The following is a 25,128-nucleotide window of genomic DNA, read 5'->3' as shown; positions in this document are numbered from 1 at the left end:
GGCAAATAAAAATGGGCAAAACGATGAAAAATTAACTTGCGGCAAATGTTTTAATGGGGTCAGTGTCCAAACACATACACATATAAAAGCAGGGAAAATGTCATTGTTTCAACTTTAGAGACAATAAATGCAATTGCACCACCCTGCTCTTTTATAACACTTTTTATTGGACTTTTTGTAGGTATACCAGTGCAACATCACTACCACCACCACCACCAATCATCATTAATACATCACTACTACCTCAGAAATGCTTGGGTAGGATGCCTACCTGCTATGAGGCTCTGAGTGCGTCAGAAGGAACAAGGACCGTAAAAAAGACCCGTAAAAAGAAAGCACCAGCTGTAAAACTCCAAGAAGCTTGGAAGTTATGAGTGCTAAACAAGGCTCTCACACTTTAACCAACACACGGGCCCAAAGTTAAAGTTTAAAGACCCAAACTCAAAGGTCAGTGGAATTCCACAGTGTAAAAATGCCTAAAGTGGATTGTTTTGGGCAAGGATTTTTTTTTTTAAGCCCGAACCAAAAACCCTTGAACAATCCCTTCCTTACTCCTTTCTACAAGTGCCTGCAGAGAACAACAAATTCTGAGTTTCTGAGTATCGGGTAAAATCTCTCCACTTCATGAAATCAAGAAAATGGTGTGAAGAAGGGATACAGAAGCTATGATCTTACTAAGACACTGGTGGTTTATGAAATGCTGGCCCCAGATCATTCATACTGGCTGCTTGGGTGTCTGAAATGGCACAGTCAGATAGATAAGCTTCAGTCTGGGTTTCTGTATGATCTTGAGTCTAAGTTTGGATCTGGACATTGGGCTGAGCTTCAGTTTAACCTTCAGTGTGAGGTTAAATATATGATTTAGTGTGGGTTTATGTCTGAGCTTTTGTTAAAAGTTGAATCTATGGTATGGTCTGGGCTTTGGCCTGGGCTTCAGTCTGTGATTAAGTCAAGGCTTTATTCTAAGTTTGAGTCTGGGGATCAGTCTGAGTTTACGCTTGACTGTCAGTGTGGATTACAATCTGTGCTTCAATCCATGCTTCATTCTCTAGTTGAGTCAGGGCTTAACACTGAGGTTGTCTATAGTTTCAGTCTGAGCTTGAGTCCAAACTTGGGTCCATGCTTGAGTCTTTGGTTGAGTCACTGCTTTATTCTGAAGTTGAGTCCATGTTTACTCTGGGCTTCAGTCCAGGCCTCAGACCAAGCTTTGTCTCGAACAGCATCAGATTTTAGAAGTCTTTGTGGGAAGAACTTGTGGGAAAAGTGTTTTCTGTCTTTATTTGGGTCTCAGGTGGTTTTGGAGTCCAGCTGTTGGTTTCCCGTCACATGGGCTATGAAGCACCTGAGAAGGTGGATGCCTGAGTACTGCACTGAACTGAAACAGAGAAAACAGAGAATCCAAGACTGATTTTAGAACTCAAAGCATGTCTCACAACATGTATATAAACACAGATTGACCAAAACATTATGAATAGAGTGGTAAAAAAATATCAATATTGTATTGCATATGTTTTAGATTTCAAATGATTACTTCACAACTAAAGGTGTCAGACATTAGTTCATTTTATGTTGTGTTTAAACTCTGACCACTAGATGGCAGTGTAAAAAGTAAACTTTTTTTATTCAGATATTATAAATTAGACAGTGAGGTTTGTGTCCTATGTTGTTTGATATAAACAATAGCAAAATATAGCCTTGCTTACAATATAGCAAAATACTGTACCACAACCCCTGTATGGTAGCCTCTGTACCTTAACATCTGTGCCCCTCCTCCCATTCAAAACACATTTTTTAAAAAGTCACAATGACTTTGTTAATGTTGAGGATTTTGGAATGCATAAGGCTCCATGTTTCAGCTGCATATATTCTCATTATATAAAATAAATGCATTTTAGTACAATATAAATACATTAAAGTAGTTCAGTTTGGACATGGATCATCTTCATACTAGGCTACACTCGTCTGCTATGTTCTTGTTAGATCATGTATAAATCAATAGGGTGTCAGAATGGTATATGTTTATACTTCTCTACATCAAACAACAATCAGATTCACTCCGTCTGGATGGAGATATGTATCGGATATTTTTTTTTTTTTAACAATTAGAAGCTGTAATGAAAACAAGCTGAAATAAAACAGGAATAATGAGGCTAGAAAGTTCAGATTGTGTGAAAATGTAAGAAGTAGAAGAAAAAGTTATCTAAAAAATAATTACTCCAGTAATAACCAAAATTTATAACTTAATTAATGTCACTAAGTTTTTGTACTTTTTTACTTTACAACCTCACTGATGCTGCAGTGGATGAAAATCCACCTCATAGCAATGTTCCTATAGCTAGTCTAAAGCATATGCATAAGTGTAGAAGCTGTTACTGTGGCAAAACAGAATAACCCCCCTTTTTAATCTCCTTAATTTTTGGTTTAACTTATTATTCACATGATTATAGATACTGATCAAAATTAAATGATATGGAAAAATATAGACAAGATAAGGTTTCAGGTCATATCGGCCAGGTCGAGTACAGTGTGTGCGCTGCTACTGTTATATGACTCTGAAGTAGCTGGCAGGTATGTGCCTTATCACTTCTTTATCTCGCAATGGCAACTTCCTGTATTCCTTAAGAGACGCACCCAGGCCTGCGGTTTCTGACCATGACCTCTCGTTGTAAAGTGCCACCATCTGGCACTAAAACAAGCATGGCGGTATAATTCAATCTGGAGGAGTGTGTGTTCGTGTTGTGCGTGTTCGTGTGTGTGTGCAAATGTACGTTATCCTCTAATCTAATCTTATCAGTGAGCTTATTGCTATCTGATTCCATTTACACTTTCTCATCTCTCGCACTGACTGGGACCTCTATCTATCTATCAATCTATCAGATAAAGATACTGTTAACAGCAGGTCAGAGGTGGTGTGGCAGGGTCAGCCAGCTGCACCAGCCCAGGAGGATCACATAATTAATGGTTCGCAAGTGAATAAGGAAGTGATCTGGTAAGAGAGACCTTCGTAAAATTACAAAAGGACTGTAAGATATCTGAATTACTTTGGCATCAAAAGTGCTACTGCAAGATAACCCTGAAGGTCAGCTTTTATGTTTGTGCATTTGACCTTCAAATACTTTTGACTATCAACGCAAAGATCATTACAAATGATAAAAACAAATTATTGTCCCAAAAATAATTGCATTGATGGTATTACTTTATACAACAATATTGTGACACTGATATGATTATAAAATAATAGCATAACAATTACACAATGCAGTTGTGGATTATGAACTTATTTAGGTATCCAAAATAAATAAAACATAAATGTTTAAACATCCAACATACTAGCTAATCATGTAATTACACTGGACAATATCTTTATCACCACAAATTGTTATGTTCATGTTATTATTGTTATTGTCCAATGAAAAACAAGTATCTCTATTTAGTTGATTTTAAGTTTACTACACACATTTCGGATGAATGGACCAATAGAATATCTCCAATATTACCTAAAATAAACTCATTTTTATTGAGATCCATTAATGTTAAGAAGGCTTTATCTCCCTCCTGTAAAGTTGCTATTTTGGAAATACTTGTCTTTCATTGGACATCGACAATATATTATGTGATAACTTAATAATGTAATTATTGTGACAGGTTTAACCCTAATAAAATGTCCATAAGAAACTCAATGTAAGATACTGAGATATTCTGAGGATGTTTTACCTCACAAGAAAAGGTTGAGCGAAGCAGGTGCTCGTCTGATCTTTGATAAAGTCTTGGAGCTGCAGCAGAAGAGCCAGCAGAGCCCCCTGCCGGGTTCTGTCTATTTTAGTCACCACCAGCTGAAATCAGATAAAAAGGTAAAATCAATCTAAACTAATTAAACTAAACACACAGCACTCAAAATAAAAACTGAGAGCAGGAAATGTTCAAACATTCAAATGCCCAGAACATTGTCCTTTGAATGGTGAAGGTGCTGATATTTAGTTAGAAAATGTGTATCTGTTTTAAAACTTATATGAATAAGTTCTTTTCTTTTGCCAAATAACTTTTAGTTGTGAGAAATGTCAAACACAGTAACAGTCAAAGTTTAGACACACCTTAAATTCAGTGGGTTTTTTTTATTTATTAAAAAAAGTACAATTAAACAATAATACTTAATTATACTTAAACTAAACTATGAGGAACCCCTTTTTAATTGTATTATTAAGTAAACAAAAAGTGTTAAACAAACCACAATATTTTAGATTCTTTAAAAAAGCACATTTTGCTTAGATGAGAGCTTTGCACATATTGGTTGAATTTTCTCAGTCAAATTATAGTAGATAGCTGGTATGCCTTTCAATTAACAGCTGTGCTGAACTTCTCAAGCAAGAGTTAATTACATACAGTTCTTGCCTCTTAACGTGTTTGAGCTTAATGTATTAAACTGTGTGTCTAGTGATGAACTGTAGAGTAGCTAAAACCCTTTATTTGAAGGAGTCCACATACATATGTACATATACTGTATTTTTTACTTTACCACAGTGGAGATGTTCTGCTCTACACTGCTGCCACCTGCTGGTCTATAAAAGCAGCTGCAGAAGACCAAGGTAACACTTACCACATATGGAATACCAAATTCCTCACACATCTCCACAGCAACCAAATCAAGCTTCTGCAGCCCAGCACCTCCATCCACCAACAGGAACGTCCGAACGAGGCTGATGAGTAAATAAGAGAGAAAAATGTCACATAATATCCACCAATCACAGCAGACTGCTCAGATCATGGCCATTCTTATGACTCCTACTTGTGACGCTGCTGAAGGTAGGGCTCCACCATGTCCACAAAATCACCTGGAGCTCGGTGTCCATATCCAGGCATGTCTACTAGTGTAAAGGCTCTCCCCACAGTGAAGAAATTCAGCTTTCTTGTGTGCCCCTACACAACACAGTTATAAACACTGTAATACCAGGTGAAGAAGGACTTTTTAAAAACTTTACAAAATCAGTGTGACAATTAAATAATGTATTATCTTAATCATTAAGCAATAATAAAAATAATAATAATACAAAAAAAAAATCAAAAAAAGTTTTATTTTTTCAATCTGACAAATTTCCCTACTCTTTGGTGGATTATCTGGGAACTTCATGGGAAAAGACACATTAATCTTTAAGCAATTTAAAATTATTTATAGTGTTTTCTTTCTTTTTATGATTTTTTTGCATTGTAAATTTAATATTGAAGATTATATTAAAGCAATACAGGAACACATGGAATTATTATTATTATGGAATTAACTCTAATTACAGATTTGCACTGATTGTATTTTCTCAGTAGATTAACAATATTTGTTCCTTCCAGCTTATCCCAAATCACCATCCCAGTGGATCAGGCTAAGATCAGGGGATTAATGTGGAGGACAGTTTTTTTTTTTTACTGTTTACTATGTAATTCCATATGTGTCCCTTAATTGATTTCATGTCTTTAATATTAACTACAATGTAGAAAATAAATTCAATACTTAAATAAAGGAAAACATTGAAACTTATGTTTAAAACTCATGTTTAAGAATAATGATCAATATTGGCTGTTTAAAGAGGGTATTTGCTTACTGGAGTTTTGGAGACCCGCACTTCTACCTCTGGGGCGAGAGAGAACAGGGCCCGGATGAGAGAGGACTTTCCAACATTACTCCGGCCTATGAAACACACCTGTACTCAAACAAACACAAACACACACAGAACTGAGTGGTTTTATCACAGGGGAAGGATGAACACAAATATCTGCAGCCCTGTGGTGCTCTCATTTCACCTCTGGCTGTGTGAGTTCAGGCAGGTGGTCCGTCCGGACGGCTGACGATGAGTACATTATGTGGTGTTTAGGAGATGGAGTGAAAAGCTTCTCTGCTTGTCTGAGATCTTCCACCGTGGGCTGGAAGAGCTCGAATTTTGCCCGGTCTATCTGCCGTGATAGGTGTGCCTCCAGCTCACTGAATGGAAAAAGGAGACGTTGGCGCTTCTTCTCTGGCAGCAGGGAGGCGTGGCGCATGGTGGCCAGCTGGTGAGAACAGCGCATGGACAGTGTTCCAGCAGCAAGGGGAAGACACAGCAGAAACCGTCCACTCAGAGCAGACATTATGATGCTGCTTGAAGAGACAAGGTAAAAGACCTTAATGAACTATGGGTTGAGACACATCATTCAGCACAGAAAAAGCAAAGCCATCATGGAGCTGTAAAACAGAATGACAAGAACAGAGGGGATTATGAAGTTTACAAGAACTTGGAAAAAAAAAATAATTCAAATATTGCACAGACATAAAAGTATCAGCTAAAACGTGAACATTTTGTTTAATCTGTCATCTTTAGGATTAAAAAGTTGTGATTTTTAAAAAGATAGCTGGTATTTGTTCTTTATTTCATGTTTCATTTTTTGTTTAATCTGCTCTGTAAGACTGTCCTATCTCCTTCCTAAACAAACTTTATTCCTTTTATAGAGAAAGTTTCAGAAATGTACAGATTTATAAACCTTGTGTTGAGAAAGCAATGACTGAATAACTATATATTCTGCTGACTTTTGTGCTGACTTTCTGAATTGTGAAATCTCAACTACAAATGATCATGTTGTGAAATAGATTTTTTGCATAATAGAACTAGTACATTTCAGTGTGTTTTGTATATTAATCTCTAGATTTTGAACATTTTCTTGAATTAATTCAATATATTTCTGTAATTTTTTGCTCAATATATTTAAAATATTTTGTTTTCTTTATTCATGTGATTTTTACTTTTCACTACTTTATATATTTCTGAATATTAAGTATATTTTTGTACATGTAGTTCAGTTTATTTAGTATACCGTTGTACTATATACTTCTCCGTTTTGTATATTTAGTTCATTTTTTTTAGCTGGTATGTTTCTGTTTGAGTAGTTTAGTTTAAACATTTGTGCAAATTTTGTATATTTATCTCTACATTTTGAACATTTACTTTAATTTATTCAATATATTTAATACAATATAACAGATATAACTGATATATTTATCTGTTAATTTAGCTTAATATATTGAACATATTTTTAGTTTTTACTATTTCGTTTTCACTATAGTTTTCTGCAAATGTAGTATATTTTTGTGTATTTAGTTCTGTATATTTAGTTCAGATTACATAGTATATTTTTGCATGTTTAGTTCGGGTTATATAGTTTAGTATATTTCTGTGTATTTACTTCAGGTACTATTATCGACTCTTTGAGCATACTGAGTTGTGTATATTAGTGCTACGTTGTGATTTTGAGTAATTATCTGAGTTAATGTATAAATAGCTATGTTGTGCTAATGATACATAAAGCTGGGTTTACAGCGGAGTCCTGAGAGTCCCGCTCTGCTGCAGAAACACTGACCTTCCTCAGCTGAGCTCAGAGGATCAGACTGAGCGCGGCTCGCTGTGTGAAGCGGATTTAATGTGGAGGTTTAGGAGCTGAACATATACTCTATCACTCGGGAGAACCGAATCTGCTGTTAAATAAAGAAAAATAAAGTTTTAGTATCAACTGTTTACACAGAGCACGGCGCTGCAGCACCGGTGTCACACTGACATACAGCCCTCAGGAACAAGTACGCTATACAGAAGTTCCGTAGTTTTAACGGACCCACATTTTTAATGTTGTAATGCGTTTTTCAGAATAATTCTACGTTCTTTGGTGCAATACCCGAACTGGGCTCACTGTCCTTATTTGCTTAAGTGTAAAAAGTGTCAATAGCAATTACTAGTAAGTAAAGTAAGAGTAATAAACAATTAAAAATACATAAACCAGTTTCTAATCAACTGTATTACATTAACTTCACTCTGACAGGGATTTTGGCTATCCAAATATCTACCACAAGTATTTTCAAATATGGTGCTTTTGATGTATTTTTTTTTTTTACTTTAATTTAAATAAACCCTAAAGTAGCACGATTTGACAAGGTAGCACAACCAACAGAACACCTGGTTATATCCAGAACAAAACAATACAGCTCTGATTTGGAACTTCAGTCTGTGAGATTAAAGGGGGCACTAAACCCCTGATTTTGCTGACTCCATCAGCATAAATTTGAAAAAGTGGCTATAAAATGGGAGGGGTACTTGGTGATGTATGGGTTTAGAGGCGGGGCAGGAGGGAGAGCTGATTTGCTGAGCTGCAGCAGCAGTGTGCCTCTGTTAAGTGACACTCTGTGCCAAAGTACACAGAAACATCAACGCCTATACAGGTGCTGGTCAACGAATTAGAATAGTTTGAAATAGTGCAATCATGAAATTCTTTGAATGCATTTTTTTGTGCAGAAAGCAAATCAGGTGTTCACCGCACCTGTCCTACTCGTTAGACTAATCACAGAAATCGTTACCTGGAAAAATTAGCTCAGCTGAGCTTTCCAAAAGGCCCATTTAGGCCATTTAACTGTGACACTGTTGTTTTATTGAATTAGAATAATGGAGAAACCGTTCCATTGAATTAGAATAATTTTTATTATAATTACAATCATCACTTTCTCAGTATTTTGTGGCTGCCCCCTTGGCTTGTATGACTGCCTGAAGTCTCCGCGGCATCGATTTGACCAGCTTGTCGCAAGTTTCCGCACTCACAGCTTCCCAGGCAGTGGCGATGTTCTGCTTCAGTTGGTCCAGCGTAGTAGGCTTTCTGTCGCGAATTTTCCGCTTGACGATGGCCCAAAGGTTTTCAATGACATTGAGGTCAGGCGAGTTGGCCGGCCATGCCAAAACTTCAAGCTGTTTTTTAGTGAACCAATCTTTGGTCGACTTTGCCGCATGAGCCGGTGCAAGATCCTGTTGAAATATGAAGTCTTCTTCGCCGAACTGTTCCTCAACAGTCGGAATCAGGAACGTTTCCAGAACATCTTGATATACGGCAGCATTGACAGTCTTCTTGAGGAAGCAGAGTTTCCCTACACCTCGAGCGGACATGCATCCCCAGACCATAACGCTCTGGGGAAACTTGACGGATCTTTTCACGCACTCGTGGTTGTAGGTTTCGCCACCACGACGCCAGACACGAGGACCTTGGTCGCCGAAGGAGATGCAGAAGCGTGATTCGTCACTGAAGACCACTTTCTGCCAGTCTTCAGCAGTCCACTCGCCGTGTTCTTTGGCCCACTTCAGCCGTTTCTCCATTTGTTTCTTGTTCAGCATCGGTTTTACTGCTGGAACGCAAGATTTGAAGCCGAGTTCGTGCAGACGACGGAAAGTGGTTGATCTGGAGACGTCAGCGCCGGTCTGCTTGTTCCACAAGTCGGTGAGCTCGGAAGTGGACTTGAACCGGTTGCTGACTGCGATCTTTCTCAGCTGCTTGTTGTCGCGAACAGAAGTTTTTCGGACGCCGGAACAGTTGGTGCGCTTACTGCAGTTTTTCTTGAGAGCTTTGCAGACGGAAGACTGGCTGATGCCGAGCTGCTCAGCAATTTTAGTTTGGGTCAAGCCTTGTTGGCGAAGGGCTTGAATTTGAGCCACTATTCCGGTTGAGAGGTCGCGCTGCTTACCCATGATTGATTTTACAACTTAGAAATTCTACTCAACCCTGACTTTATACTGCACAGTGAACACTCTTCACAGAAAACAAAAATTCGAGCATTTATTCTAATTCAATGAAACGGTTTCTCCATTATTCTAATTCAATAAAACAACAGTGTCACAGTTCAATGGCCTAAATGGGCCTTTTGGAAAGCTCAGCTGAGCAAATTTTTTTCCAGGTAACGAGTTCTGTGATTAGTCTAACGAGTAGGACAGGTGCGGTGAACACCTGATTTGGTTTCTGCACAAAAAATGCATTCAAAGAATTTCATGATTGCACTATTTCAAATTATTCTAATTCGTTGACCAGCACCTGTAGTTGAACCTGTGAGGGCGCTGCAGAGTTTTTTAAAGGTTAGGAAATGTTTATAAAAAAATGTGAGCAGGACTGGAATATTTCATTACTTCAAAAAAACATTTCAATTATTAATGAAAATATGGTTTAGGGTTTAGTCGCTCTTATCAATTCTAGTTTTTATGGATCCAATTCGCATTTTTTTTCTGATCCGAGTCACATTTTTTTTATCGATCCAAGACAGGTCTGATCAGAGTTATATATATTGTTCTTTAAATTGGTCAAAAGTGTTTTTTTTGCCCCGAAGTCCACAAAGTCCACACAGCTTACGTAACTGGCTTTGGAAACATTTAAGCAACTCTGCACTTTTGTAGTCAACCCTTAGTATAGTCAACATAGTCCAGATTAATTTTTACCACATAAACATCACAAATCAAACAACACATGTAGAGGATACAAAATTTTATTTAATATTTTACAGAATTGCTGAGACACCACAGTATCATACTAAATCAAATTCTGAAATAATTTATGAATCATTACAACTCTAATTAGGAAAACATGGTATTGTCCATCCCTATTTTACATCACAAGTGAATACACTGCTGTGAAAAGCGACTCAATCTTGCTTTTATTCAGCACAAGACTTGAGCAACAATGAGGAGCCAAGTTAAAGAGTTCAGACTAGAGTTAACCCAAATACATAATTTTAGAACAAGTAACAAAAACAAAAATGAATGAATTTCGTTGCTGCAAGGAAAAATCTTGCAATGGATTTAAGCTCGTATCACTGTCTGATACAAGACTGAAAAATATATGTTTGAAGTGGCTCAATCTGGATAATAATAAAATTTCTCACACACACAAATGCATGAAAAATAATGCGTTTGTATGCCATACTACATGTGCATATGAGTGTTTGTGGGAGCCTGCAAACAATATATATGTATATACACGCTCATGAAAAACATGAAAATATGCATTCCTTACACAAACTGAATAAAATGAAATAAAAATAATAAGTTATTAATGTAAGGCTTGTAAGGACAGTTTTTCTCATATAAAAAGTGACAAAAAGAAGTCCTCTGAAAACACAAATGCACACAAGAGTCATTTCAGTGCAATTTGATATAAAACAAATTAAATATATTTAGGAAATTCCTCATTTTGCTGATTGGTCCTCTATAGCTAAAGTGTTTTTAAATTTAACTCAGAAATACACAATTTTTTTCATTTTATACATAAAACCCATGTCTTAGCTAAACGATTAAAAAAAGAAAAAGTAAAAATAAAAATAAAAGTCCATCCCAGAGCAGAAATACAGCGCATGATGGCCACAAGGTCAGAAACACCAAATATTTGCATGATGTGTGTGCATGAAAGACCACCTGAAAAAAGCGAAAATCGTTTGATATTTTATAACGTGGAAGGCGAGCTGAAGTATCCTATATACCCCACTATGCGTGCCTGTGTGTTTACGGTCTTCAGAACTTGAAGTCGTTGGTCTGCAGATCACCAGGAGGATTAAAGGTAAATGTTCCTCCCTGCGCTGCCTCAGGGACCAGACTCGAGTCCTCATCAATCTGACAGTCACATGCAGGAGAACAGGACAGATTGAAAAATGTAAGTGTAAATATCATGCTTTAGTAATGAACAAGACAATATTTCCAGAAACTGAAGCTTAATTAGGTGATCACAGATCACAGGTGCTGAAACACCAGCATTATTACTCACGTTGTCTCCTGAGAAGTACTGGTCTATGATCTCGAAGGCCAGCTTGTAGATGTACTCATTCTCGTGCTGCTGCAGGTTCTCAATCTTCTCCAAACCTGAACACATGGAGGAATATTTCAGTGTAGAGTTCACTACAGTGACTGATAACCAGTGATGGACTTATTTGTAACTATACTCAAAAAAATGATTTAAGTATCTCTACTTTACTGAAGTAGTTTCATATTTTACTTTTTACTCTAATTTATTTTTACTATTATATATTATATAACCTAAAAATAGTTTTTGACCTATTGGACACAAAGTAGCTATCCAGTGTAAGCATATGGTTCAGCATCAGTGCAACAGTGTACAATTTTGAACTGTGTTTGTCTAAAGTTTAGAGCCACTTGGTGGCTCTAAAGGAAATAGTTTGTCTTCAGTGTTTTATTTTTATGATAGTTTTAATAGTAATCCGTGTAATCAAGTTAATTAATGAAATTGTATTTAAAAAATAGTGTCTCCTCAGATAAAATGAGCTGATTAACCTAGTGTCTTGTTACCCAAATAATAATAAGACAGTAGAGCCATTATAAATCATGGTAATTTTACATTTGATACCAAAGTACATTTAAAGCTACACTTGTACTTTTACTGAAGAGGATGTCTAAAGGTAGGACTTCTAATTTTACTGGAGTAATACTTTCCCTTAGGTATCTCTACCTCACCTCAAATACATGGTTTGGGTACTTGGTGATTTGTCAATCACTGCTGATATTACGACTCATTAATAGCACCAAAGAGACTGAGAGCAACCATGCCTCTCACGCCACTGATATGTTTTCACCAGACCTGAAGCACTTATTTATTTCCCCTGACTCACCTCCACACTCCTCGATGATGTTGGAAACAGTGCTGGCCTGCTCTCCTGCCATCAGCAGGATGTTCTTCAAGCCATCCAGAACCACCTGCACCACCTGCGCATCTCGCACCACCAGCAAATCGCACAGAGGAGCCACCACGCCCTGCTGCACCAGGTACTCCACCTGCAAACACATGACCGCATTAGTAAGCAAAACTATACTAGGACTAGCATTACTAGAGATTGAACTAGATACTGGATAAGTCAATTCTTTAGACAGCAGAAACGCTCAGAAAACAAAATAATCTTTGTTAAGCGCCCACATTCCACATCCCCCCGAGGTTTACTTACAAAGTGTGTGTTTTTTTCCAACCAGGAACAAAAACTAAAAATCTATCTAAAAACTACCATTGTGTTTACTAAACATGTACACTGTATATGTACATGTAAACATGCCAAAAAATTCTAGTCAAAATGTCTTATCAGCTTTACAATACCTAGTATCTCCATTTTTTTTGACAACGTGAATAACATACCGTACTAAAATTTTATGATGAATGGACTAACAGAAATGCTCCAATGTACACTGACTTCCACTGAAGGTTAAGAATGTTTTTCTTTTATGACCAGCATTTTGGAGATACATGTGTTTTTTTAAGGTGAAAGCAACAACATATATAAAAAAAGACAGACATAACTCAAAGTATGATAAGTGAAGGTAAAAGAAAATAATAATAATACTTTTATCCCATTTGGTCCTGGTGTGTGCATGTCTGATTTCTTTTTCATGATATGGGCCCTTTAAAGTAAATAATAGGCTGCAGAACTCTGACCTGCTCTTTCTTGCCACTAATAGTGAGGTTGCTGATGGCCCATGCTGCCTCTTTCTGAGTCCCGAAGTCACCCTGTGTGAGTAAGAGAAAGAGAGAGAGAGAGAGAGAAAGAGTGACAGACAGAGTGAGAGAGAGAATGAGAGAGAGAGAGAGAGAAAGAGAACAAAAGCATGTTAAGTCTACCAACAGGGATTCACTGGTATGAACGGGATCAGCATGAATGAAGCTGATATTTAGAGGTAAAACAGACACATATAAAACTGCTTTAACTGCAAACTTGAGTATGATCTACAGTGGCAGGATGCAACAAAACACAATAGCCTCTAAATGTGTGGAGTATTACAATAGAATGCTTTAATTCTATAACAGGTTTTTTTTTTAGCAAAACAGGTAGCAAAAACAGATTTTAAATTTTGCTGTACCTTTGCTAACTGGTGTATGATCAGAGGGATGAGGCCAGCATCAATCACAGCTTGGACTTGCTGCTGGTTTCCTGCTGTGATATTGGACAGGAACCATACTGCCTCCTGCATGAGCAACAAATCACAACACAACAATAAACAATCATATCCTTCAGTTTTAATCACTTCTTTAAAAAACAAAAAACACTGTACTGAAGAAATGCTATATGGCCAAAAATGTGTGTACATCTGCCCAAACAGAATTTTTTTTTCAAACCCAGGGCATTAGATGGTGCCCTTTTAGTGGTTTGTCCTCTTATTTGATAGAGTAAGCCTCTACGCTTTGGGAAAGACTTTACACTGGATTTGGGAACATCGCCGTTATCATGTGATTGCATTTAGCCAAATGTGGACAACTCAAGGCCCACATCAGTAAATGGCGCACTATAAAGTAGATAAACACACCCATAATCTTTAGGCCATTAATGATTATTGATGAAGGAGAACGCCTGCACCCTTGTGCTATAAAAGAGATATGTGTGCTCTTTAATTCCTAAGAGGACAAAGAGGACACAATCATTCTTGACATTAACCTTGTTGATTTTGTCCTTGGGGTGTGTGAGCAGCAAGGGGAAGTGTGAGAGAACATCACAGTTGAGCACTGCTTGCGTCTGTTCGTCTGTTCCTGTGACAATGTTCCCCACCGCCCTCAGGGCCGCCGTCTACCAGAAAAAAAAAGCAAAACAGTGTAAAATGCTAAATAAAATACGTCAGACCATAAAAACATTTTATCCACTGGGGTGGAGGCACTATATATCACCACACCAAGCACGTACCTGAACTTTAACCTCCTGATGACTGAGCAGAGGGACTAGGAAAGGCACGACTCCAGACTCAATCACCATTTGGATCTGCTCGTTACCTCCGTCTGTCAGATATGACACTGCCCACACTGTGTCCACCAGAATCTACAATAAAATCATATATATATATATATATATATAATAGTTTGTTGGCCCATCTGTTGTCATTTTTGTTGTAACACTATTGTAATATTGCACAAAATCTACAAAAATCTACTTTGTCTGAAAATCTACTAAAATTTTAAAAGGTGAGAGGGAAAGAGAGAGACATGGCTGAAGATCCATATAATTTAGGTTGTATACACAAACTAAACTGAAAGAAACACTTTAATTACTCACATTAATATCAGTGTGGTATATTAGGACACTCAATGCGGGAAGAATCTGAAAAGAGTGATGCAGAGTATTAAGACATATCAAAACCCAAATTAGAATAACAATATTAGTGGTGGGATATGATAATAGTCTCATGTTTCATGACATTTGGCATTACAGTGTATACAATAATTTGCAGCAATTTGCTCTTTTTTCTACTCACACTCTATGCATATGCGAGACATTACAAGATATTTTAACATGCTTTATGTGATAGTGAAGTTACTGAATGATACACTACTGATTTACTGTAATGTTTAATAATAATAATTAGAAAAGAGATTTTCATGTCAATGAAAAAAGGATTATTCCATTACTATCCCATATGGTTGCTACAGATTTTCTAAGTGATTGTTATGGTATTTCTAGGTGATTGCTATGATATTCCAGGTAGCTACTGTGGTGGTGCAAAGTAATTTTTAACGGCTTCTTTAATTTTTTAGGTGGTTGCACCAACAAATGAACAGTGTCACCACTCAACCACAATAATAATATAAAAATAATAATAACAGTGTAATTAGTGTGTATTACAACATATAGCAAATTGTATGTATATCTCCTATGCTTACAGTGATGAGCAATTTATTTTTTCTTCTATTACCCCTCATTCACACACACACACACACACACACACACACACACACACACACCTCCTGCACTGTCTCCATGGGTGGTGGTGGGTCTTTGTTGCGGCAGAGGTTGACGATGACCCAGGTGACATTGCGTAGAAAGGACAACGGTACGGTAGGGCAGATGAAGGACAGCAGAGGCTTTACTACACCCAGAGAGATGACATAATCCCTGCACTGAGGCCCATCTCCTACAGACACACACACATAGACATTTTTCACTGCACAATTACATTATTTACCAGTGATGTTCTCCGACTAGTTCACCAGTATAAAATAAAATGTGTGGATTCTTTTATTAGCCTAATGTCCAATAAAAAAAAAAAAAAAAAAAAAAAAAAAAAAAACAATGCTAATCTAATTCAGGTTATTGTTTCTATTGTGTGGCTTTGGCAGTACTTGCAATCCTAAACCTGTGTCGTGTCTCACCAATGATGTTGCCCAGCGCCCACACTGCCTGCTCACACACATTCTGGTGTGGGGAGTGGAGCAGTCTCAGGAACAGTGGCACTGCATCTGTGAACACAGCAGGAGAACAGCTTTATCAGGGGTACGACTAGCAGACAGTGCCACAGTTATTTAACACTAAATGTAGTCATTGTGATATACACTGAAACTGAGCTACAGTCACTCATTAGGATGAATATGTATTAATAACACTCTAAAGGTAGGCATTGTGAAACACAATGAGGCAGAGCTACTGTCTCATTAAGCTGCATTTTTCAAATATTCCCAGCATTTTCTGATTTGGGGTTGTATTGCATAAATCACATTGACACTCTGTACTTACTGGACTGGACCACGGCCTGTGTCTGAGCTGATGTCCCAGAAGCAATATTCGTAAGAGCCCAGGCTGCCTCAAACTGGAGAGAAGGGCTGAGACAGAGATGAGCAGGCAGACAGACAGACAGACAGAATTAATAACATACTTTCTTTTTACAGAAGAATATACATTTGGACATGTAAAAATGGAATCAGTCAGTCAAATCACAACTACAAGTATCAGAAAACAATATTAATAATTCTGATAATAACACTAATGTTTGTCCCCGCTCCCCATGTTATCTTAGTACACAAGCACTAATTTCATGTGTTCTCTTTTAAATAGTACCTTAACAACCTTGCAATTCTACTGATGCTCTCTCAGTTTTTCCTGCATCCACACAAAAAAAAACTCACTGATCATCTCTATCCAGGCAGTTGACCAGAACGGGCAGGATTCCAGATCGAACCAGATCATCTATAGGAGGGTTTCTATCACTGGACAGCAACTTCCTGAGACAGAACACACATATATACATCTACTCATCAAAAAGTGTATAGAAAGGAACATTGGAACTATGAGAGAACATGGTCTATCATACCTGGCTGCTTGTACTGCACTGAGCTGCAACACATTGTTGTTACTGGAGGCATTCTGTAAGAAGAACACACACACAAACATCAGAAAATGCAGCTCACAACAAAATCCAACAGTAGTCAGGAGACTTATAGTAGACTTATAATAGACTTATAGGCTTATAGTAGATGTAGCCTTCACAGTCACAGGTTCACACTCAACTGTGATTGCAGCAATACCACACACACAGTATGTTACACTAAGTTGTAAACCACATCTTTTTACCAAACCAATTACTTGAATCTGGAGGATTTTGGAAAGACAAAACTTTCTGGGGATGGAGGGGGTGTTTGGAGAAATAATGCTGGTGACAGTCTAGTGTGTGTTAGCAATGTTAACCTAGCATCGCCTATTATAAACTAAAGAAGCAGACATCAAACTAACAACAATGTTTATCTAATGGCAGTAACCAGCCATGCCATTTTGATAATTCACAAACTATATTTCTATAAGGATGAAGTAAAAGCAAGAGGAAACTGTGACTCACCTGTAAGATGGTTTCCAGGGTTAAATTTTGCTAAAAATTAAAGGCAGAAAATATTATAATTTACAAGCTAGAGAGTGTGCTAACTTCAAGCAAAACACGGTATGATTAAAACATTCAAAGTGAGGGTTTGCTGTGAACTTTTAAAGAAACCTACCACTTTGTTTTTTGTTCTTCCAAGGTGGAGGTGAATGTAACAAGACACCATGATATACTAAGAATTCTCACTGTATGTTTCCCTACCTCTTTTTATTGGTTGATTTAATTTTTGTTTTATGTTAAAAAGAACAGTATAAAATAGCACATGTTGTACACTTACTCCTTTAAGATCATTGTCTACATCAGAGTCATCTGCACTCTCACTCTGTGGAACATTCCTTTTCTTCAGCAGGTGCTCATCTCTTTTATTCTAGCAAACAAATTATCAAACAGGAAAAAAGCAGATTACATCACATGAACACAACAAACAGACCCAGTGGAGATAATGAGCCAGTAAACCCTGGCAATGCAGGGTGTATGTAGCCACTGGCCTGTGTGCAAACACGTGTAAAAAAGTTCTTTACATAAAGCAACAGTCACACACCCACATGTGGCACACTGGCTTTGCCAGTGGTCAACACTGCAAAATGCACAGACCCAGAAACAGAGGTTTTAACATTTCAGGTTAAAAGCTGCAATCTTGCTGAAAGACGGAATTTGATTCAGATGTAAGTTTTACACTGGTAAAACTGGGGCTAATTTGTCAGCAGGGTAGCCAAACTATGCTAAGCTAACAGTCTAGGAGGGATTCTAGTCAAACAAGGCAGGCACCCTGCAAAACACCTATTGCCCCAAAATCATGAGGGGGCTTTGAATTAAAAGCTGCAAATGAAAACTAAGAAGTTCCACGGAAATCAATAAGCTAGTCGATAATGTTTTTTGTTTTTCTGTAAAGCTTCTTTGTGACAACATCAGTTGTAAAAAGCACTATATAAATAAATGTAATTTGATTTCTACTGGAAAAAGGGGTGCTAATTTGTTAGATGGCTAAGCTTCACTAAGTTAAGAGTCTAGAAAGGATTCTAGTACATCAAACTAACCTTTCCATTCAGATCTGTGCACAGGTTGTGTTAGTGCTAACTAGCTAGTCGGTCCCTGATTTGATTCACAAAATAATGGCTATAATACATACAAATATATATTTAATGTTATGTAAAATCCTAGAATACACTTAATTAATTTTATTATCATTAGAACTAGTTTTGCTCCCTCTTACTGAAAGGAGCAATATAATTACACACCTTTCTCAGCTCTACGGATACTTCATTCCGATGTCTTCTCATTGCCTATAAGAAAAAGAGATTAAAACTATTATATAGACATGTAAATATACATACAATTATCAGCCATAACATTATAATCATTGCCAGTTGAAATTAATAACATTGATGATTGGGTTCCAGTGGAATCTGTCAAGTTTTGTATAGGTTTTCATGCAGCATGTGAACAGTCAAGTATTAAAATTGATGTGCTGCACACAAGAAATGGCAGGTGGTTATATCTTTTGGGTACAAATATAAAGACTGATTATTAAAGAGCAGTTCACATAGGCTGTTTTCAATGCATTCACAGAACCAACAGATAGACATCTGTCAGGAACTTTGCATGTGAATGAATGCACACTTTAATCTCATATTTTAATCTAACACTGAGGGCAAGACATCATAAGCTGTACACACACTGAACTCAAACAGACCCCTCACAGCTGGAGGGCAGCGCTGCTTAGCTGGTACAGCTGCCTCAAATGAGGATGTGGAATGCTCTGCACTGGGAACCAATTAAACATTTTATTCATTTCCTTACACTTCATTATTGTCATCTTAAAAACTTAAAACAAGAGAATGTCCATAAGAAAAATGTGTGGGAAAAGTACACAAATCCTTAATTTGTGGAAAAAGTAGAAGTATCTGAATATAAAAAGCAGAAGTGAATGTGTAAAGTGGAAGTTTAGAACAAAAAACACTTTAACTATTAAGCACTTTTTAGATTTAGACAAAATAATCATCTTATATATACTCGTTATAAACCACAGCAAATCAAATTCTGGTTGACCATAACGGTGATGCTGATCCACCAATTTGGTCTTTTTTTGTCAAGCATTATATTGATGCCTGCTGGTAATGCTTGTCAACCAGAAAGGTCAGACTTGGTCATACTGGTGGTCAACTTTTTTGGGGGTTGATTATGCTTGTAAACTAATAAAACCATCAAACTCAAAAATACTCCATGCTGGACAAGAGCTAATAGGGCCAACCAGTTTAACAAACGTGACCAATCCGAGCTGATAAATATTTTTTCCAGCAGTATTCAGATGATCTAAGCTGTTTTTTTTAATTGGCCATCTAAAAAAAAACACTGGTGATACTACTGGTGAACTAACTGGCTAACCAGCTCTTGACCAGCACAGTGTATGTTGCATTTGCTATGCTGGTCAACCAACTTTATCCTGGTGATACTGGTCAATCAGCTTGGTCTTGCTGGTTATTTTGGTTGACCCTCCTGGGGATGCTGGTCAACCAGCTTGGTCTTACTGGTTATTCTGGTTGACCATTCTGGTGATACTGTTCCCCACTTGGTTGTGCTGGATGATCATTGTGGTGATGCTGGTCAACAAGCTTGGTCTTGCTGGTTATTCTGGCTGACCATTCTGGTGATGCTGGTCAACAAGCTTGTTCTTACTGGTTATTCTGGCTGACCATTCTGATGATACTGGTCAACCAACTTGGTTGTGCTGGATGACCATTGTGGTGATGATGGTCAACAAGCTTGGTCTTGCTGGTTATTCTGGTTGACCATTCTGGTGATGTTGGTCAACAAGCTTGTCCTAGTTGGTTATTCTGTTGACCATTCTGATGATACTAGTCAATCAGCTTGGTCTTACTGGTTATTCTGGTTGACCATTCTGATGATGCTGGTCAATCAGCTTGGTCTTACTGGTTATTCTGGTTGACCATTCTGATGATGCTGGTCAACCAGCTTGGTTGTGCTGGATGACCATTGTGGTAATGCTGGTCAACAAGCTTGGTCTTGCTAGTTATTCTGGTTGACCATTCTGGCAATGCTGCTGATCATCAAGCATGGTTATGTTGGACCAGCATGGTCAAGCTTCATCATACTGGTTATCCAGCTAGCTAGCTAGCTAACGAGCTAACTAACTAGGTCAGGTTTATCTTGCTTATAGACAAGCTTAAGCATCAAACTCAAACTAAAACATACCCAGCGCTGGTCAAGATCTAAACTGGTCAACCAGTTAAACAAGCTCGAGCTGGCCATGTTGTTTTTAGCATGGTTGTTTATGTGTAGCTAAGCTAACGCTAGCTAGCTTAGCCAGCCAGTCGGCTCTAAGTATAATATACTAAACAGACGTGTGTGTATTTATTTGTGAGGGCTAGGTGTGTTTAACACCTACTGGTTTTGTTAGGAAAACGATAAAATCGTCTAAATGTTGTTAAACGAGTCAATTGGCAAAACTACAGTTGATCAACTTGCGGTGCCATGTTTTCGAAATTCCCCGTTCCACCTTAACTGCTGCAGCAGTTGTATTGTAGCGCCTGAGGCGCCAGAATGCAACTGCTGTAGCATTTAAGGTGGAACGGGAGATTCCGAAAACATGCCAACTTCAGCTTCGTCTTAACTCACATAGATGAGCAGCTAGCTAGCTAACTAATTACTAAAAACAAAAAGGCGACTGTAACGCTTTTGAAACGCTAATAAAATAGCTCACCTCTGCATCACGTCCTTTGTTTTTAAAGCTTTTTATACGGTGGTTTTCCAATGCTCCGTTTTCTGCCATGGCTGCAGCACTGAAAGCTGCACGGTGTGTGTTCCTCAAATCGAGAAGGTCCATCTAACGAGGGTGGACCGCACTGCAGTCATTAAATTTGTTGCATTTACGCTGTTACCAGTTTTTCACCTTGTAGCTAAATAGCTAAACATTAAAATTATTTTTCTCAGTCTGGTAGGTCCTTTAGATATCTCATCTGAATATCTTATATTGTTGTTGCGATTAGCATTAGCACAGTTGTCTCCTTCAGGGGATTTTTAATTTTTTGTTCTGTAATGTTTTCATAAATTACTAAGATATATAATTATTTGAATTATTTACACTATATTACCATTTTTTCTCAATACATGGGGTTTAATATAATGTAGGCCTAGACTTTGCAGCTATAACAGCTTTATCTTTAGTGTAAACTACTGTAAAGGTTTAGGAGTGGATTTCTTGAACATTTTTTCAGAATTGAATTTGTAAGGTCAAACACTGATGTTGGACAAGAAGGCCTGGTTTGCTCTTGTCTCCACTCTAATTCTTGTATTGTGCACCGGGCTGAAGTCATGTTGGAACAGGAAGAAGCCATCCCCAAACCGTTCCCATAAAGTTGGGAGCCTGAAATTGTCAAAAATCTCTTGGAATGTTGAAGCATTCAGAGTTCCTTTCCTTGGAACTGAGTGGTCAAGCCCAACCCTTCAAAAACAAGCCCACACCATAATCACCCCTCCACCAAACTTTACACTTGGCAAAATGCTAACAGTCAAGTAGTCATCCATCAGATTGCCAGGTGAAGAAGCGTGATTCTTCACTCCAGAGAACAGTGGCTCTGTCATTTTATGTAGTCTTCCACTTTGTAATTATACCACTGACAGTTGAATGTGGAATGTTTAGTAGCGAGGACATTTCAAAACTGGAGCTCCTGAGAGCAATCCATTCTTTCACTGTTTGTAGAAACAGTCTAAATGCCTAGATGCTTAATTTTAGACACATGTGCCTACAAAAATTAATAAAAATGAACACCAATATGGTAAAAACAAAATGTTTCCACATCAGCATATAAATCACTTTTACTCAGACTTTGACAAGATTTGGTTCAGTTTTCAATGATAATACATAAATATTGTAAATAAAACAAGTCACTAACATTGATGATGTGTTTGACCAGCTTTCCTGGAGAATCCACACACTTCTGTTCACTTACTGTAGTGTTTGGGAATGTAGTTTTTTTTTAGACAAAAACATAAAATAAAACTAAAGTTAAATAAATTAAATATGTATTGTTTTAAATCTAAGAAACATACCAACAAAGACTGTGATATAAAAGTATGATATGTATTGCACCTAAAATAGAAATTAAATATGTTCATATGGCATTTTGAATAACAGATATTTGATAGTGTTTTGCTAACAAATTTTCCCTCACACACACACAAACTAAATACACTCTCACACACACAAAACTGGCTTGTCTCCTATATACAATGTCGGCAGCAGTAGCAGCAACAGAGAAGGCAGACGCGAAATGGCAAGAAGTCAGAAGTAAGTTTACATCCATTCTAACACTGCCGCTCGACTCTTGGCCTTGTGGGCAGCATCTCTTTGAGTGTGTCCACAGCTTCAAAAGATCTGCTGTTCAAATAGGATCTTCTCAAAGCCTTGGGGGGGAGGATGGTAGAAGTCGCTGAATTGGCAGTCTAAGATAGCACTGTCATCCACTATAAAACACAAAAATACACACAACATTCAAGTTCAAATTCAGCACATTCATAGAACAATTGAACATAGAAAATTGCGATTATCGACTGATGGTTTAAGGCTGCATTGTGCTGGAGGTAAGGGCAAGCTTTTCATCATAGATCTACTAAGAATATTTTATTGCATCACAGGGTGCTTGAGAAAAATATAAGACATTCTGTCCATAACTAAAGATTAATTAGATGTGGACCATGCAAGATAATAAATACCCCAAAATCTAATTAAATTTATTTCAGCCAAAGGGAGAAATACCAACTCTCAGGGCAAAGCTATTGAGCTGTCTGATATTTAGTGGATCTGTACTCAAGCTAGCTAAGCAAAGGCAAGCTTAGCAATTGTACTACATAACCAAGACACCACAAGCAGAAAACTTTCATTTCAGCTTCTTGTTGATCCAACAACAATCTCTTGATCTAAGTCATTCTTGTCTAAATGTGGGCTGTCAATCAGCCACTCTTGAGTGTGTTCTGTGATGCTATCCTACCAGCTAACTAAGCTAAGGTTAACCAACTTCTCTTTCTGATTCACAACAAACAAAAAACTAGACAAAATGAATGCAAAAGGAAAACAGAAACAATTGATATTAAGGACAGACCGTAAACTATAGGGAACACAGTGCCTCGAATGCCTGTCGCTGGACACTGCATATTCTTCCCATTAAGATACAGGTTCAGTTCCACATGGTCATAGGTTAAACCCTGAAGGACACAAACACAAAAGGACACAAATTCAGTTATCTTCATGGAAAAACATATTTTCTTAAATACACACGATACAAAACAATTAAAACAAATATTGTCAGATTAGTCTACAGTTATATCAGTAAAACTGTCCCAAAATGTTAATCTTAAGTTTAATTAAATACAAATTAATTAACTGCACGACACTTTAACTCACCACTACATCTCCCTCCTGAGGAAGGCTGTTGGCTGGTAGGCAGTTCTTCTCCTCATTGTTGTGGTAGACCGAGCCATCATGTCTGAGTACCAAACTGTGACTGTCTCGACCCAAAGGAACCTGGTTCAGATTCACCTTCTGTGTGGCTACTCCTACTCCCCACACACCTACACAAAAAGCAGGAATTAGCACCAGAGAAATCTGTCTACAAACTTTTAAATATACACTTGTCAGCCATAACTTTAAAAACACGGACAGGCAAACTGAATAACATTCATGATCTGGTTCTAATAGCTGCTGTCAAGGGGTGGATATGCTGTATTAAGCAGCAAGCAAACAGTCAGTTCTTGAAGATGATGTGTTAGAAGGGCATAATTTTCAATTATAAGACTCTGTGCTGTGTCAGCACGTAGACACGAAAAATCAAAAGCACCACAAAGGAGGCCAACTGGTAGAACAGCAACAGGGTCATGGGCATCTATGGATCATTTAATACCCACGGGGAACCACCTAACAAATTGTAAGGCTTAAAGGATCTGCAGCTAATGTTAGTCTTGGTGGCAGATATCCCAGGATACATTCAGAGGTCTTGTGGAGTCTATACATGCATTCCAAATAATCATGCAATAATTACTAACACTACTAACTAGTTTTTAAGAATAAAGTACATATAATACAGTGTGTCAAAGCTGATTGGGACAAAGCCCATAACTTAGGGTGCCATGAAGCCACCCTTCATCATATTTGGTGAGTGGTTTTAAATGTATGGTTGCACATACTATCATGAAAAATTCATAGAAAAGCTACTCTATTACAGTAATTCAGTTAAAAATGTGAAACTCATATTATATAGATGTATTAGACACAGATTGATCTATTTTAATAATTCATTTTTTTATTACAAATTATGGAAACCCAAAAATGAGAGCCACAGAAAATTAGAATATTATATAAGACCATTTGGTACTTTTGGCAGTATGCCAAGACCTGCTGAAAAAAGAGGGAAGGATTAAGTGCTGTAAGAGTTCACGGGAAAACACTGCACTGACTTTGGACTTGATATAACACAGTGGACCAACAACAGCAGATGACATGGTTCTCCAAACCATCATTTACCATCAGTAAATTTTGCATTTCATTTGGAAATCAAGGGTCCAGAGTCTGGAGGAAGAGTGGAAAGGCAAACAGTTCAAGGCTGCTTGAGGTCTAGTGCAAAAATTCTACAATCAGTAAGAGTATTCGTGCATCCCTAAAGTTTAAATGTGAAATGTTCTG

General features: G+C 37.5%; 3 protein-coding genes across 4 annotated transcripts in view; all 3 read right to left on the bottom strand.

The window, feature by feature from the left end:
• Window positions 1–31: 31 nt before the first annotated feature.
• On the bottom strand, window positions 32–7,590 carry gtpbp8 (GTP binding protein 8 (putative)). Of its 2 annotated transcripts, none has more exons than XM_015608619.3 (7): window positions 7,375–7,590; window positions 5,788–6,205; window positions 5,589–5,687; window positions 4,784–4,914; window positions 4,595–4,694; window positions 3,715–3,833; window positions 32–1,375 (listed from the first exon to the last, which is right to left on the bottom strand). In XM_015608619.3, the coding sequence occupies exons 2-7, from the start codon at window positions 6,109–6,111 to the stop codon at window positions 1,288–1,290; spliced, it is 861 nt and encodes a 286-aa protein (XP_015464105.2). In that variant the 5' UTR covers window positions 6,112–6,205; window positions 7,375–7,590; the 3' UTR covers window positions 32–1,287. The 2 variants fall into 2 exon arrangements, with proteins under 2 accessions (XP_015464105.2, XP_015464106.2); XM_015608620.3 differs by having other exon boundaries at window positions 5,788–6,118.
• A 2,691-nt stretch (window positions 7,591–10,281) lies between these two features.
• On the bottom strand, window positions 10,282–21,291 carry LOC103030092 (importin subunit alpha-4). Its single transcript, XM_007260410.4, has 17 exons — window positions 21,154–21,291; window positions 18,671–18,715; window positions 17,710–17,799; window positions 17,394–17,423; window positions 16,872–16,924; window positions 16,687–16,782; window positions 16,298–16,383; window positions 15,937–16,023; window positions 15,529–15,698; window positions 14,843–14,887; window positions 14,477–14,608; window positions 14,234–14,362; window positions 13,662–13,766; window positions 13,240–13,311; window positions 12,428–12,590; window positions 11,569–11,663; window positions 10,282–11,417 (listed from the first exon to the last, which is right to left on the bottom strand). Exons 1-17 carry the CDS (start codon window positions 21,274–21,276, stop codon window positions 11,319–11,321), a joined length of 1,620 nt encoding a protein of 539 aa, XP_007260472.4. The 5' UTR covers window positions 21,277–21,291; the 3' UTR covers window positions 10,282–11,318.
• Window positions 21,292–22,242: 951 nt separating this feature from the next.
• spryd7b (SPRY domain containing 7b) overlaps window positions 22,243–25,128 on the bottom strand; it is a 4,320-nt gene continuing 1,434 nt past the window's right edge. The window contains exons 3-5 of the mRNA XM_007260412.4: window positions 23,854–24,020; window positions 23,552–23,654; window positions 22,243–22,916 (exon numbers count right to left, since the gene is read on the bottom strand). Of these exons, the coding sequence (XP_007260474.1) occupies window positions 22,819–22,916; window positions 23,552–23,654; window positions 23,854–24,020 (368 nt within the window). The 3' untranslated portion in view covers window positions 22,243–22,818. The remainder of the gene's footprint in view (window positions 22,917–23,551; window positions 23,655–23,853; window positions 24,021–25,128) is intronic.

This window comes from Astyanax mexicanus, chromosome 11, assembly GCF_023375975.1.
Source record: "Astyanax mexicanus isolate ESR-SI-001 chromosome 11, AstMex3_surface, whole genome shotgun sequence".
NCBI lineage: Eukaryota > Metazoa > Chordata > Actinopteri > Characiformes > Acestrorhamphidae > Astyanax > Astyanax mexicanus.
This window is presented reverse-complemented; position numbering and strand designations above follow the sequence as displayed.

Bases quoted from the DNA above. Each gene is read 5' to 3' on its own strand.
- gtpbp8 (XM_015608619.3), bottom strand. From the start codon at position 6,111: ATGTCTGCTCTGAGTGGACGGTTTCTGCTGTGTCTTCCCCTTGCTGCT. The intron at 5,688-5,787 runs GTGAAATGAGAG...GTTTGAGTACAG, and splicing joins CTGAACTCACACAGCCAGAG to GTGTGTTTCATAGGCCGGAG. The intron at 4,915-5,588 runs GTAAGCAAATAC...TGTGTTGTGTAG, and splicing joins TGCGGGTCTCCAAAACTCCA to GGGCACACAAGAAAGCTGAA.
- LOC103030092 (XM_007260410.4), bottom strand. From the start codon at position 21,276: ATGGACCTTCTCGATTTGAGGAACACACACCGTGCAGCTTTCAGTGCT. The intron at 16,783-16,871 runs GTATGATAGACC...GTTCTGTCTCAG, and splicing joins AGTGCAGTACAAGCAGCCAG to GAAGTTGCTGTCCAGTGATA. The intron at 14,609-14,842 runs GTGAGTAATTAA...ATTTTATTGTAG, and splicing joins TATACCACACTGATATTAAT to ATTCTGGTGGACACAGTGTG.